We start from the raw sequence: 15,209 nt of genomic DNA on the forward strand, positions 1-15,209 counted from the left end.
CCAAAAAGCCGAGTCAGCCGGGGATAGAGAGCCGGGACGTTTTTATTCGGAGGAGAGGGGGCCGGGGGCGCGTGGCGGGGCAGCGAGGACCCTCCCCCCAGCGCGCGCCCCCGGGCCGGGGCCCGCACCCCTCTCCGGGAAGGACGGCCGGAGCGCCTGGGCACTGGGCCGTGCCTCAGTTAACCCCCTTGAGCCCCCTCCCCATGTGGGGGAAGCCGCCCCGCGAGGGCAGCGCGGCCGCGCCGAGGTTCTGGGGCCGGGAGCCCGGGAGGGGGCCGAGCTCCGCGGGAAGCGCCCCTCCCCCGGCCTCCCCCAGGCCTCCCCGGGCGCACCCTCTGGCGGCCGCTTTGAGGCACTGTGTCCGCGGAGGCCCCCAGGGTCCGAAGACCTGCCGGGGTGTGGAGGGCAGCAGGGGCCTGGCCCTCCCAGTTCGCCCTCCCAGTTTGGGAGGAAGCCGTCCTCTGGCCACCGTCCCGGATCTGCGGCCGCTCTTCAGTGTCCACAAGCGAGGCGAGGGCTCCGTGTCGGGATCAGAGCTCACGCTGCGGCAACAGGGCAGAGACAGGAGTTTCCAGGCTTCAGGCTGTATGTTGGGCAAACTCTAGATCCTGAGCCGGCTCTGACTTCTCCTCGGGGTGGTGGAGAGCCACCAGCAGCTGGTATGTGGCTGTGCCAAGAGTCGCCCCCACCAGAGGGGCCACCACAGGCACCCACCACCAGCCATTACCAGCACTGCAAGACAGGGACATAAGGAAGGCTTCAGGGGGAGTCCTCTGGCCTCTCCCTGAAGGACCAGGGGCGGTAACAAGAGAACCTCCCTAAAGCAGCCCCAGGGGGGATGGACGCCAGGAAGACCAAGTCTTGGCAACACAGCACAGCGGTTAGGGTTAGAGAGGAGCCCCCAGGAGAGCTTGGTCCAGCCTCTTGCCTCAGGGAATTATGTGAATATACCCATCTTGTGATGAGGTCACAATGCCAAAAGGTAACAGGACAGACGTGCCTGAGAACACAGCCTCTACTGTTTCCGGGGAAAGGGTGGAGGAGAGAAGAAGGGGTGAGGGAGAAAAGGAGAAGCAGGACTTAGATGAGGGGCATTGTCCTGAGTCCGCGAGGACTAGGGAAGAGGAGAGAGCTGGGGACCCAGACTCAGAGGTGTCAGGGGAGGGGTGAGGCTGTCTCTCACCTGAAGACTTCAGGGCCCCAGCCAGCCACGTAGGTGAAAAGCCGTGGGCCCAGGTCCCGGGCAGGGTTGAGTGGGAACCCACAGTTGGCACCCAGGGATAGCCCGATGACCAGGATCAGCAGCCCCACAGCCACAGGCTCCAGACCTGCAGGCACTCCCTTGTTCCGTGTGTCCAGGATGGCCAGGATCCCCACAATCAGGATCCCCGTGCCCAGCACCTTGGAGTCCACAGAGGCAGAGGGGCCCCCATAAGCTGTCAGATGACCCAGCTGCCCCTTCTCTCCCAAGCACCCTAGGCCACCACCTCATGTCCTCTGACTTTGTCCAACACAGGCAACTGGGGCGGGGGTGCTACAAAGACAGACTCAACCCCATATCCCACCCAGAGCCCGGACAATAAGTAGTCTGGGAGCCCAGGGGACAAGGGCAAAGACTGGGGCCTTCCCAGGTCTCCTCCTCACACCTACCTGATCCAGGAAGCCATTGTTCAGGGACAGGTAAGGGGCAGGATAGGTGGCAAAGATGGAGGCTGTCTCCTTGGGGCCAGTCACCGTCAGGTTCCCGCCTGTATAGTTCTGTAGGGCATCTGCAGGAGGCAGGGGAGGCTCAGGACTTCCATCTTTGTCCATTCAAAACCATTGCAAGGCAGTCCTGGCCACACCCAGACGGCCCCGACCCTGTTACCGTAGTAGACAGCATAGGTGGCTCCAGAGGCACAGAAGGCAGATAGAAGCTGCACCAAGCAGTAAACGGGGAACTTGGCCCTGGGGAGGCGTCCCAGCAGGCACATGGCCAGGGAGAAGGCTGGGTTCAGGTGGGCCCCTTCAAGGATCGGGAAGAGAAAACCAACATCAATTAGGTGTGGCCTCCTGGTGCTTACCAGGTCCCGCCGCTGTTGCGTCACAACTCTCAAGGCAGATGTTACTTGTCCCCACCGGGTGAGCGGCTCAGCTCTAGGACATTCTGCAGCTTGCTGAGCTCACACAGTAAAGCCCAGGTTCTGCCCGCTCTTTCTACTACGCGTTTGTGTCTTGTGATGGGGCTCAAGGCAGACACACTGGCCACTGGCACAGCATGTGTCTGGGGCACAAGAAGGTGAGGCCCCGGGGCAAGATGACACCGAGGCCTTCAGGCGGGGGACACAAGAAGACAGACTTACCCTAAAGCCTTGCCACAGCTCCCTGTCTAGGTGAGTGGAGGAGAGAGACACGGAGGGGAGGGGAGGGGCTGGCCCGGGCCAAGGCATATCTGGGTCCAGGGCACTAGTCAAGCTCAAGGAGACAAGTCCATGAGTCACCGTCACCACACACTCACACATGCACGTGGCCAGACCCCACCCTCCTCACCTGAAACGTTACCACCCACGTAGATGGAGAGCCAGCCAGAAACATGGTGAAGAAGTTGCCTTTCGTTTCTCCACTGGTGACGGCCTGGGCTCCAGCCCCCTGGGTGAGCAACTGGTGGGGAGAGGGAAGATGAGGAGTGGAGGACCAGGAATGGGGAGCCTGGAAGCCTGGAGCAAGGCTGGGAAGGGGAGCCGCTGAGAGAGAGAGGGCACCAAAGTAACAGGAGGGGTCAGCAAGAAAGGGGGAGGAGCAATAGAGGGAAAGGAAATAGAGGAGCTGTGGGGGAGGAGTGAAGACTGGGAAGGGAGAGATGGACGGGGGCTGGAACGGAAGGGACAAGGGCAGGGACAGAAATGATGCATAGTTGAATGAAGTGAGACACCAGGATGAAGAGATAGAGGCAGAAACGTTCGCCCTCCTCCCCTCTCTCCTTCCCCCGTTACCCGGCCTACCATGAGCACAAATACACCCAGAAACTCTTGCCAGGCACTGCCGGGCCAGGTGGCTGCGGATCCGGAGCCGGCCCTTGACGTCGGCCAAGGGCTGGCTATGCAACATGGTGGGGACACCTTGTCTCTGGCTGCTGCCACACAACCACAACCACTGCCTGCCAGGGAGCGGAGGAATGATAAGGGAAAGACTTTAAAACCAATTAGCGCAGCGCCTGAACAGCAATGTCTGCATACGTGTGTAGGCTAGCGAGCGCAGAGATAGTAGAGATAACAGGAGAATGTCCAAGGGCCGGCTCTTGGACCAGAGCCTGGAGTTTGCCCAGGCTGTGTCTCTTCCATCTGTCATCCCCGTTCCTCCCAGGAGTAGCCCCCTCCTGTGCCGATGGGCCGATGGGTCGGAGGAAGTATCCTGTGCCAGCCCTTGGCCTCAGCAACCTGCTCCCGCCCCGCCCCTGGTGATCTGGAGAGCCTCAGGACTCGCCAAGGCCAAGGCCGCGCAGCTACTTAAGGGAGACGTCTGAATTCAGATCCAGACCTTCTGACTCTCCGTCCCCTATTGCACAATGTCACTCGTGTGGAACATGAAGCTTTCCCCCCAACCGTTTGGATGCCTGCAGAACGCCACGGGCATCCAGAGAGGCTGGGGTGAAGACCGGAGACTGCAGAAAGAAAACCTACTCATGCGATGCTTGCGCTTCCCTCATGCGGAGTCCCACCTCGGTTAGAGTGCCCTAGCTCTGCCTTGGCTCCAGATGAGTGCTTCACACTCGCACCGAGCCCCACCTCCCTTTCTCTGGATGCTTGTCACCCCCAGATTCCGCCTAACACACAGCAACTTCCTGGTTCTTATTGCAAGCCTCCAGTTAGGTTCATTCAACTAGGAGTCAAATTCTAGACGCTGGAGAAGCGGTGGTAAGCAAATACATTGCCCGCTCTTCTAGAGCTTATGTGCCGGTAGGTGGAAACACATACATTTACAAAATCCCGTATATAGTTCATGAGGTTCTTGAGCACTGGGCCACGGGCTCTGGCACAGTCCTGGGCACATCTGTTCACGATACTCCTTTACTAGGTTTCGTGGGTAAAATGCTCTACCCGGATGCCCTGTTTGGGACCAATGCACCCATTTCCCAGCTGCTGGGAATATCAGATGCTGATTGCACACAGCTGCTTCCCTCATGGCAATGCCTCCCATGGCAGGAGACAGCCTCACCCAAGGTCACACGCCCTCCTGTAGGGCCTGTCGACGACGGTTGATGCAGGATACAAAGACCTGGCCTCTCTGTCTCAATATGGAACGACCCTGAAGGGGCCACTCCAACTTCCAAGTTCCCCACAGGATCAGCTGAAGCCTCTCTTGTAACCTCATTGCGTGTCAGTTTCCCCGTTCGCCTAACCTTGCCTTCCTCACTTCCTTACAGGTGCATCCCACGAGCACTAGGACTTCCCAGTAAACCTTGTTCACGTAGCTTCTCGTTGGGAGTCTTTCTCCAAGGAACCCAATTTAAGCCCGTTGGTTTCAGATGTGGTTCCACAAATTCTAGAATGAATCTGGGTGACTGTTCACAGTCTGGCTGACAAGAACCCACGGTAGTAGGTAGAATACCGATAGTCTCTAGCTTGCTGAGGTGGGACAGTTATTAAAATTGTCAGCAGTGGCCAGCTGCGAGGGTTACTGGTTGAAAGGATATGCGTTAATGGTCTCTGCAGCAGTTGAGAGCCTGAAGGAAACAGAAACTAAGTCCACAGAACTGATCACCAAGTCCAGGCAGACTGTGAAACCAGGTGGCCCCACGACAGCCCTTAAGGGAAGCCTAACCTATATCCAGTGGGCATCAGAGTGGAGGGCCAGCTCCAATGTTAATTGTTGAGAATGAATTCTCAGCCCCAGGCTTCCTATGCCAAGGCTAGGTATTTTAGGACCCTAACCTTGAGGAGGTTAGGGTAGGATCCCGACATTTGAATTAGGGACATCTGGGTAGATGCAACCGAGAATCTTGAATCTCGATTCCTCTGAACCCTCCCTTATTTAGATTTTTCCTTTGTCTCGAGCGTTCTGAAATAGTGGGTTTATTTTCATCCTTGGTATTTAGCATATGGTGGGTCTTTCAGGTTAGAAGTAAATATTCTTCACTTCTGGGATATTTTCTTGGTCTGTTTCATCGATGGTTTGTACCATTCCAGTTTTATTTTTTTTCCTATTTTCTTTGAAAATAATCTTTTTAAATCGAAGTATAGTTAACATATAACATTACTTTCAGGTGTGCATTGCTGCCTGTTTTCTATATATCTATTACTTGGTCTACCTTCCTGGAGAGTTTCTCAACTTTATCGTCAGAATCGCTTTATAGATTTTCATTTCTGCCATCACATTTTTTTTAACTCCCCAAAGTTTATTCCTCTTCATAGGAGTATGTTCTGGCTGTATGGACGTATCATCTTATATTTCTAAAGACATTAAAGACGTATCCTTGCTAAATTTTCATCTCTCTGCAGACTGTTTCTCCCAAGTTGCTTCTTTAGTTTGTATGCGTCTCCAGCTTTCAAGCTGTGAGCCATCCACAGATGTCCGCTAGTCTCCAGCTCCGTGTGTTTCTGTGATGCTCTGAAAAGCTGATTAGAAAAATCAATCGCATTGTTACATGTTAGAAGTTAGAGAGGGGACGGGGCGCCTGGGTGGCGCAGTCGGTTAAGCGTCCGACTTCAGCCAGGTCACGATCTCGCGGTCCGTGAGTTCGAGCCCCGCGTCAGGCTCTGGGCTGATGGCTCGGAGCCCGGAGCCTGTTTCCGATTCTGTGTCTCCCTCTCTCTCTGCCCCTCCCCCGTTCATGCTCTGTCTCTCTCTGTCCCAAAAATAAATAAAAAAAACGTTGAAAAAAAAAATTAAAAAAAAAAAAAAAAGAAGTTAGGGGAGAAACAAAAGTGGGAGTATATGTTCTACTAAATACAACTACACAATTTTAAGATGTGGTATGGGCACAGAGGTGGACAAATAGATTAACAGAAAAGATAGACCCAGCACAACGATCTGTGTGTATAAAATATATTTATAGTATTTATATATACATATGCATATGTATTTTTCCAACTAGAAAAAAACAAAGTTGGTCCCCTGATTCATAGATTCATAGCAAATAGGAAGATACATTACAGGTGGATTTAAAACCAAAACGCAGGGGCGCATGGTGGCTCAGTCAGTTAAACATCCGACTCTTGGTTTCGGCTCAGGTCATGACCTCACAGTTCCGTGGAGTTGAGCCCCACATTGGGCTCCTTGCTTTAGCTGTCCCTCTGCCCCTCCCCCATGCACTCTCTTTCAAAATAAGCATTAAAAAAACAAACAACACCTAAATGTAAAAAACAAACCTAGTAAAATCCGTGAAGGAGAAATAAAGGAGAGTGTCCTTTCAACCTTGGGTGGGGAGGTGTCTAAATAACACAAAGAGCACTAACATAAAGAAAAATATAAACTTTGCTATGGTAAGTCAACTTCTGTTCACCAAAACATATAATAAAAAGACACAAAATTTCATCAGTGTATATCTTCTTTGTTCTTGTGATACGTCTCCTTAGAAAAATCCCTTTATCGTGTGTCGTTTTGGTAAAGTTTTGAGGAAACAGAGGTAAACATACAAAATCAGCCCCTCCCAGCCACAATACTAAAAGAGTTTTTAATGAGAAAAAAAATCTAGTAATGTTTGTGCTAGTTATATTTTCTCCAACATACATTAAAAAAAAAAAAAGAAAGGGGCGCCTGGGTGGCGCAGTCGGTTAAGCGTCCGACTTCAGCCAGGTCACGATCTCGCAGTCCGTGAGTTCGAGCCCCGCGTCAGGCTCTGGGCTGATGGCTCGGAGCCTGGAGCCTGTTTCCGATTCTGTGTCTCCCTCTCTCTCTGCCCCTCCCCCGTTCATGCTCTGTCTCTCTCTGTCCCAAAAATAAATAAAAAATGTTGAAAAAAAAAAAAAAAAAAAGAATCAGTTAAAAAAAAAAAAAAAAAAAAAAAAGAAAAAAGAACATAGCCAGTAAAGGAAGAAATATTTGCCAGTGTATTCCCTCAAATTCTCTCATGAACTGCCCCATCCTAGGGAAGCAGCCATCACCCATTTCCACACAGGCTTCCTCTTTTGAGAATTTTTTTTTTTTTTTAATTTCTTAAATGTTTTTATTTATTTTTGAGAGAGAGAAAGAGCGCGCCAGCAGGGGAGGGGCCGAGAGAGAGAGAGGGAGACGCAGAATACTAAGCAGGCTCCAGACTCCAAGCTGTCAGCACAGAAACTGACGCAGGGCTGGAGCCCACGAACCGCGAGATCCTGACCCGAGCCAAAGTCAGACGCTCAACAGACTGAGCCACCCAGGTGCCCCCCCTTTTGAGAATTTGTGCATTCCCGGATAGAACTCTTCCTGGAGTTGTCTCTATAGTTATCTCTTCCACAAGAATAATCTACCGGGGACCTGACCCTATTTATCAAATCAGGGTTTGGAAGCAGAAAAAAGTTAAAGAAGAAGGCGGCCGTGGGCCAAGATAATCTGGGAATCCCTGGATGGTGCTAGAAAGTGGAACAGCCTGGACAGAACTAAGACCAAAGAGTTAGCATAAATAAAGGTTTTATTGGTCACTCTGGGTGAGTCACATACTGACATACCCCCAATTCACTGCTCCGCACACCCCAGGCCGAGGTGGCAGGAGGAGACACGGATGGTGAGCGAAGCGTGGAAGGGATCTGAAGGCCGCTGAGGCTTAACAAGGCTACCGGGGCCGGAACCAGCGTCCTAGGAACAAATCCAGGATGGAATAGGTGTCATCCAGGCCTGGAGGTGCTGGTGATTCTGGATCTAAGGAAGAAAGTGATACACACGGACACACTAAATGAAAGAGGATGAGCAGAGGACAAGGAGAGGAATAATATTAAAGGCTAGAAAAGTAAGGGTTCCCCTTTCCCAAGGAACTAAGAGACAGACCCTTTTGTTTTTTTTCTTTTTTTTTTCAACGTTTTTTTTTTTTTTTTTTTTGGGACAGAGAGAGACAGAGCATGAACGGGGGAGGGTCAGAGAGAGAGGGAGACACAGAATCGGAAACAGGCTCCAGGCTCCGAGCCATCAGCCCAGAGCCCGACGCGGGGCTCGAACTCACGGACCGCGAGATCGTGACCTGGCTGAAGTCGGACGCTTAACCGACTGCGCCACCCAGGCGCCCCGAGACAGACCCTTTTGATTCACACTCTTCACTCACCATCTCTAGGGCCGCCGTCTGCTTCTTGACGGGTTACTGTGGTCTCTGTCCGGCCCTCACTGTCCACCACAGTTCGGCGCTCCTCTACTGTCTACAAGGAGAAGCCCCGACCAGTCTCTAACATCAATAAAGGTGAGCCCACTGGTTTCTTTACCTAGATCGCGCTCTCCATGGCACCCCCTGGCCACAGTTCCTTTCACCCCTCTCTTCCAACTCACCCCATCTGGCTTAGTGATCTTGGTCACAGAGATGCTCTTGAAATAGGATTTGGGCTGGGGCTGCAGAACTGGACCGAGGCCCTCCTGGGAAACCTGGGAATCAAGATCTAGAAGGGCAGAGAGAGGAAACACAAAATCAAGAGTCCAAGGGAAAGAAGGGGTCAAGTGTGGCAACAAAAACTTCAGAGGAGAAGAGAGGGCAGGTTAAATGTCCTCTACCTCCACACTCACCGTTGTCTTCTCTGGCTCTGGAATGGGGGGTCATAGGCCACAAATCATCAAACTGCAGAAGAAGGCAAAGGAGGTGAAATGATACCTTTCAACTTGAAATTTGAGAGGTCGTAACCCAAAGGTTCCAACACTACCTTTCCCTGGGAGAGAGAATCCCACCTAGGACAGCTTTTGTTTTACTCATCTCTTCCTCCTTCCTACCTGTTTTCTCTCTTCTTCTACCAAGAAAGCTTTCCCGAATGGACGCTTTCTATCCTTCCTGACAATCCTGCCTTGTCCCGGAATTGTAACAGACCAGTAATTTTTTTTTTTTTTTTTTTTTTTTTTTTTTTTAGAGAAAAAGCAGAATCCCCATCCCCTCTCCCTCAACCTACCCCCCCCCCACCCTGCTGCCAAAATCCTACAAGAAGCTTAGTATAGAGAACAGATAAACACACTAAGTGGAGAGCCTGGGATCCCACCCCGTTAGATTCTCGCACGGCTGCCAGCCCTTGCCTTCCATTAGCTGTCTCCCACAGGCTCTCACTCCACCCAGAAGCACTCACCAGACCAAATGGCCTCTGGGAGCCCCAGTCCGGCGCTGGTTTGGGGGATTCACTTCTTGCATCACTCTCCAAGGTCCCCCCAAAGATCCTGGGCTGGTGACTATCTGGATACTTAAGCATTGAGTCCCGGAGAGTCTGTCCCTCCTGCCGTCTCTCACCAGGTGCCTCTGACTCAGGACCGGGACCAGGAAGTTCTGCAGAAGGTGGCAGATTGGTGCTGGGGGTGGGACAGGACTTGGGCTCTTTGAAACCTCAATATCACCCATCTTGTCACACCCCCCCCCCAACCCCCAGCGAATCTTGGCAGGCTAATGTCACCCTCCAACCCAGCAGGAACCACAGGTTGACGGGGGACAGCCACACACCAGGAGGGCGGGAAGGCAAGGTCCAGGCCCCCATCTCGCTGAAGATGTTGTTAAAATCCTGTATTAGGTCATCAAAGCCGAAGTTATCATGGAAACGCATCCCTCCTCCCGGGCTGAAGCTGAAGCCGAAGCCAAATTCCTCCGGGGGCTGCGGACCCTCAAACCTCGAGCCCCCACGGCCCCACGTGGCTCCTTCTTCTTCCTCTTCTTCATCATCCTCATCTTCATCTCGAGTCATCCCTCCAAAAAAGGGGTCTCTGTGGCTGGGAGTGAAGGCAGATCAACCAGCAACATTTTAGTACTTTAAGCCATAAAGTCAGCTCGTGGGCGGCAGAGCGGGACGCGAATCGGGTGTGCAGAACGGAGGTGAGGGTTGGAGGGCTGGCCCTGGGTTTTTGTTCGCTTCGTGGGTGTGGATGTGTTTTCTACGGGAGGCCGTCGGCTTTTTGCTTTGTTTTCGTTTCTATCAACGCCAGTCCTCACCTGGCGGCCCCCCGCAGTGACCCAGGGCCCTGCTCACCTGCCCACTGTCCCCCCCGCCCGGGCCCCTGTTGCATCACCCCAGACCGCGGTTATCCCCGCCCCCGGCGGCCGCCCAGCGCGGCGCCCTCAGTCCCGCCCGCAGCGGGTGACGGAGGGCGGAGGAGTGCGGTTTCCCAAGGACTGGGCGTTAGGGCTCAAGCTCCCCTCAGAAGACCCCACCCTCGTCCGATCCCGACCCACTCTAACCTCCGAGGTGGAGAAAGGCCGAAAAAGCCCCGAAAGAGATCAAAGAGGCTCATCCCCGAGTAGGGACTCGAACCCGCGGACCCCACCGAGGCCCATTCGCACCCGGCGGCAGCCTGGGCCCCGCGACCGGAAACTGAGCGAGGCGTCGGGCCACTTGCCGGAAAGCAGGGCTGCGAACGAGCACACTGTCGCAAAACGGCCGTCAGCGCGGCGCGGCGCGGCGCGGCGCGGGCGGGGCGGACAGCGCGACTCGGTCCGGGCGGCGGGCGGGCGTCCCGAAATCGCGTCTCCCGAAGCTCGCCCGCCTCACGCGCCGCCACCGGATGGCCTGGGCGCTTCGACGGCGTGAGGCTGCGTGGGGCCGGCCGCCGCCGCCAGGGGGCAACCGCCGCCCGCGCTTCTGGTCTGAGTTCCCCGGTCGGTCTCGGTCGGGGACGCACGGACCTAGCGCTCTCCCGCTAAAGGGGTGTCGTTAAGCGGAGTCCTGAGCCCACCGGGCAGGCTCTGCGACCAGCAGGGCAAAGGCTCGGTGAGAGGGCGAGGGGAACCCAGGGAAGGCTTGCGGGGGGGGGGGGGGGGGGGGAGGAGTTTGGAGCTGTAAGTACCCCCTCTCCTGTCTCTGAATTTTCCAGCCTGCAGTTCTCTGCACCCCCCCCCCCCCACCGGGCCCCGGCCTTGGTCTCCAGACCCCTCCCGTACAGAGAACTGCCGAGAACTGCTGCGCTGACCTCCAGGTTCCCAATCTGACAGCTGCAGGTCACCCTGCCTTCTCTGCAGCTCATTTGCCCGGACCCATCTGCATTACACTTGGGTTCTTCAAAGCCGTTTTTTCCAGCTCCTTCTTAATCCTCTCCCTTTCCACCCAGTATCTGCTCCCACTCCCTCCACAGCCCGAAATCTGCTGCAGATGAGCAGTTTCCGGAGGAGATGCGAATTTGGGTGGTTCTTTCTAGGCTGTGAAGTTCTTGGGGGAGGAGGGCAGGGAATTCCCTTAGAGCAAAATACTAGCAGCACTTTTAAGGGCAAAGAGCTCTTTTTATTCCATGGCCTTCGGGGAGCCTGGAGCCCGCTAGAGGCCCGGCTGGTGTGTGACGCTCATTCACCAAGCTGGTCACTGACGAGACTGAGGAAGTCCTAGACGGAGCAAGAATGGGCAGAGGCTGAAGGTAGAGGTTTTCTTTTTATATATACAAGACACATTAATCCATTAAATTTGAGGACACAGTACAAAAAAAAAAAAAAAAAACAAAAAACACTTCAACTAATTCATCTGACAATGCTGTTCATATTCATGACGCCATTTTTTTGTTGTTGTCTTGTTTCCTAATAATAAAGGAGGAGACTTAGGGCTGTTGGGCTGATATATATTTGGGGGTCCCCCCTCCCCACCTCATCCATACACCACCAGGGTGAACAGGAGGAGAAGGAAGGCAGGGCCCACAGCAAAGTTTCATAATCTTGAATGCAAGGGGGGAGGAAGAGAGGAAAGGGGGGAGGGAAAGGAGAAAATACAAATCCTATAATACATACAACAGAGTGGGGGGTGGGATGGGAATGGACAGACATGAAGCTGAGGCATGGGGTGGGCTGCTGGGGGTGGGGGGGGGCAGCAGAACCCCCCCCCCCCCACATTCCTTTCTTTGATGCCGTTTCCGTAGTTGCCAGGCTGAGAAGCCCTCTCAGAAGATGGGACCAGGAGAAGAGGCTCAGGGCCTCAGTTGGCCCCCCAGCTGTAGCTGTTGTAGGCAGACTTGTTGGTCTGGGGCTTCTGCGGGATGGAGCTGGTCTGGCTACGTTGCCCGCTGCCCGTCTGCAGGGAATGGGACGATGAGGAGGAGGAGGAGAAAGGTGTCTAGTTAGTGGGACAGATCTGTGACATCTTCACATGCAGATCTGGAAACTCTTGCTCTCCCCTTGCTTAGAGAAACTACTCTGAAGTTTACTTCCAAACCACAGAACATTTAATTTCTATGGCTGCTAGGGTGCCTCGGACAAGGAAGAAAGCATTTCCAGCCTTTAAACAGGGGAACGATGACAAGACGGCAGGACACCTTTCAGAGACAAGACTGTGAATGAGTCCTACCCACTTTCCACCCCACCTCCCCTACCCCCACTGCTGAGAAAAGGCTACTCTCTCTAGAGAGTTATGGCCTCTTGGAGATGAGTGACCACAAGATGATTTCGTTTTCGTTGATCCCACGAATACCTCAACTGGGAAGGCTGTCTCTGACAGCAAGGCAGCCCTTACTTATCCCAGCTCCCCAGCTCCCTGGGACGCAGGAGAGGTCACCTGTACCAGCCCGTGCCCCCCCCCCCCCCCCCCCCATGGCACAGCGGAGAGCCCATTTCAGCCAAAAGGCAAGAGAGACAGTCTGAGGCCCCAGGCTCCAGATGCTGCCCCAAGAATCCGTTCCGATCCAGTAACCAAGTGTTTCCAGAGTCGCGGAAGGGCAGAAAGAAAAAGAGGGCACCGGGGAGGGGAGGGCAAGAGAGGAACAGGAGGCCAGAGAGCTCAGCAAGGTGTCTGTGTCTGTGTGTCCTGATCTGTGACGGTGCAGCTTTTTGTCTTCGAGTTCCCTGAGGCTGTGGAGGTGAAGTGGGGGCCGGGAAGGAGTGGGTTCAAGCACATCATCATTCAGTTTCATTACCTGCTCCTCCTGCTGGCGCGGGCAACACAGAATCATCTGCAAATATGGTAGCTGAGGCAGAACCAGGATATATGGAAAATAAAGGGACAAACTTTGACAATAGAACTCCACCATTAGAAGGGAAAGCTACAATGTTGGGAAGGGGGGAGGCCGGGAGAGGTCAGAGGGTAGGTGTGACCCAGGTCTGATGGGATGAGGGCAGCTGTGCTACAGGAGGTAGAGGAGAAAGGCACCGAAGGAACCGGGCGAAGAAGGTTTCAGCCCGGCCCCTTCTCTGACCGCTCCTCTGCCGGCAGCTTGTGTCGTGTGCGCTTGTGTCTGTCTGTGCTGTGTGCCCATGGCTGGCGCTGGGAGGGGTGGGTGAAGGCGGTGGTGAGGAAGGGTAAGAGAAGGAAAGGGGGGAGTTTCAGGGGACAGGAAGGAAGAGGAAGGGAAAGGAGAGGGGAGAGCTATTACCTGGCCGTCCTGCTGCAGGTGGTGGTGGAGGATCTGGGAGTGCGGCTGCTGATGGGGGGTCAGAATGTGCATGAAAGGGGCAGGTGGGTAGGCAGCAGCTGTGGCTGGATTGATGGGCCCCCCACTTCCTAGGGCTGAAGGCAAGTTGAAGGAGGCAGCAGGAGTGCCGGAATGAAAACCTTGTTTCTCGAAGGACTGCTGTCCAGGGGGTGGGGAGAGACAGCAAAAGGGGTCAGCAAACCAAGCCCTGGACTCTCTGAGCCCAAGCCCTCCACCCACTGAGAGCAGCACGCAGCAAAGGAGGCGCACCGCACCTGCACCGGGTGCCCGGGTCTGCCTCCGCTGTGCTCTTTGGGAGCCGTGTGATCCTGACAAAAGTACTCCCTCTCTGCCTCCGTCCTCTCCTACATGAAGCAGGGGTGCCGTGGACTCCCTAGCCGTGGGGCCCACACGACGGGACGGGTGTGAGGCTGCCCTGTGACTCTACAGTCGCAGACCATCTGCAGCTGCTCCCCCACTGCCACCCTGGAGCTTGGCCACGAAGCGCTCCACCAGGACTCCTGATACTTCACGGTCGCTCCCACTGTGTCTTTACAAAGACTGGATCGCACCAGCTTCCCTTCAGTCCGTACTCGTCATCTTGGAAAGTTACAAGAAGGCTGGCGGTGGGCAAAGTCAGGACAGCTGCACAGTAAATCCCGCATCACAGCGATCGGCCACACCTCCCCTTCCTGAACACTTCTCTTGCTTGTTCTCAGAGGGCTAACTCCAAACTTCTAGAAATTGAAATCTAGAGACCACTCATTTTCTGGGATGGGCTTCCTGACATCTCTCAGGCTGTTCTTGTTCACTGAGCTTCTGTCATTGCAACGCCACCTCCTCTGCGTCCGTTATCTTTCCAGCTGTACCTCGAGCAAGGCACCTACCTGGGTCTTGGAGTACACAGAACCCGAGATATCTGGCACGCCCGTGTTACTGGAGGTGACTGACACACCTGGGGGAGGAGGAAACAGGAGTTAGCTCAGCTGGCTGCCCGGCCCCCCTCTCGGGGGGAGACGGTGTGCGCAGCCTCCAGCTAGAGCACTGCAGGGGGTCCTGCTGTGTTTCCAGCTCAGGTCAGTCCTGAGAGATGAGGGTTCATGCCCCAAAGTCTGCCCTTTCCAGGTGCGTACTGAGTATGTATGTGAGGGGGCGAGTGAGGGGAGCTGCTTTTTGTGGGGCAAGGCTACAGGCAAGCCTCACCAGCATATACCTTTCAAGACGCTTTTGTGCCAAAGCCCGAAAGAAACGTATTAAATGTTTAACATCCGTTTCAAGTCAACGCACCCAGACTCCACTCAGTCCTGCTCCTGAAGACAGGTAGTCTGGGATCTTCCTGTTCACAAAGAGACACTTTGGGGCTCAGGACTGCATGCTTTCGCAGCCTAAGGTAAGCACCCAAGGAGCATTCCAGTCCAACCCCAAGAGCACGGCCCGTTGTCAGTCTTGGTTCACCTGGCCCCGCGTCTCCAGTTCTGGCGCTTCTAAGCCACGTACTTAGGATTTAAAGAGCCCACACAAAGGTGCATTTCCAGCTAAGTAACTGAGGCCCAAGCACGGGGAGGTGGGGAGGGTAAGGAAGGGAGTGGAGTATGTTGTCTCCTCCAGTCCAGGTGGAACACAAAATCCGACGTCCTCATGCTTTACACCCTGAGCTTCTCCCAGGGACACAGGCTCTCATCCACACTCCCAATGACTTGTGTTCCCCGGGTAAAAACCCCCTGCCACCAGGCCCACTCCAAGGAAACCAGGACAGCATATTCCTC

At 54.5% G+C, this 15,209-nt stretch overlaps 3 protein-coding genes and 1 long non-coding RNA gene across 28 annotated transcripts in view; 1 reads left to right on the forward strand and 3 right to left on the reverse strand.

The window, feature by feature from the left end:
- Positions 1-24: 24 nt before the first annotated feature.
- AQP10 (aquaporin 10) lies at positions 25-7,738 on the reverse strand. The gene is given in 10 exon segments (XM_058702178.1): positions 25-732; positions 1,184-1,401; positions 1,651-1,769; positions 1,868-2,005; positions 2,530-2,556; positions 2,559-2,640; positions 2,982-3,008; positions 3,010-3,136; positions 3,517-5,594; positions 7,626-7,738. Coding segments are annotated over 8 exon segments (891 nt in total). The 5' UTR covers positions 3,088-3,136; positions 3,517-5,594; positions 7,626-7,738; the 3' UTR covers positions 25-530.
- Positions 7,571-10,461, reverse strand: HAX1 (HCLS1 associated protein X-1). 2 transcript variants are annotated; one of them, XM_058702180.1, is made up of 7 exons: positions 10,301-10,461; positions 9,572-9,834; positions 9,207-9,400; positions 8,650-8,713; positions 8,431-8,537; positions 8,213-8,303; positions 7,571-7,815 (listed from the first exon to the last, which is right to left on the reverse strand). In XM_058702180.1, the coding sequence occupies exons 1-7, from the start codon at positions 10,351-10,353 to the stop codon at positions 7,730-7,732; spliced, it is 858 nt and encodes a 285-aa protein (XP_058558163.1). In that variant the 5' UTR covers positions 10,354-10,461; the 3' UTR covers positions 7,571-7,729. The 2 variants fall into 2 exon arrangements, with proteins under 2 accessions (XP_058558163.1, XP_058558164.1); XM_058702181.1 differs by having other exon boundaries at positions 8,662-8,713; positions 10,301-10,459.
- Positions 10,462-10,531: 70 nt separating this feature from the next.
- Positions 10,532-11,648, forward strand: LOC131496551 (uncharacterized). The gene is made up of 2 exons (XR_009254539.1): positions 10,532-10,829; positions 10,933-11,648. It is a non-coding gene; the product is annotated as an uncharacterized LOC131496551 (long non-coding RNA).
- Positions 11,315-15,209, reverse strand: part of UBAP2L (ubiquitin associated protein 2 like) — a 40,403-nt gene continuing 36,508 nt past the window's right edge. For 5 of the 24 annotated variants that reach the window (XM_058702210.1, XM_058702211.1, XM_058702212.1 and 2 more), the window contains 3 exons: positions 14,331-14,398; positions 13,405-13,602; positions 12,117-12,999 (listed from right to left, as the gene is read on the reverse strand). In XM_058702210.1, coding sequence (XP_058558193.1) covers positions 12,508-12,999; positions 13,405-13,602; positions 14,331-14,398 — 758 coding nt within the window. In that variant the 3' untranslated portion in view covers positions 12,117-12,507. The other 19 variants (XM_058702215.1, XM_058702225.1, XM_058702234.1 and 16 more) reach the window with 13 other exon arrangements.

The sequence above is a fragment of the Neofelis nebulosa genome, chromosome 15, assembly GCF_028018385.1.
Source record: "Neofelis nebulosa isolate mNeoNeb1 chromosome 15, mNeoNeb1.pri, whole genome shotgun sequence".
NCBI lineage: Eukaryota > Metazoa > Chordata > Mammalia > Carnivora > Felidae > Neofelis > Neofelis nebulosa.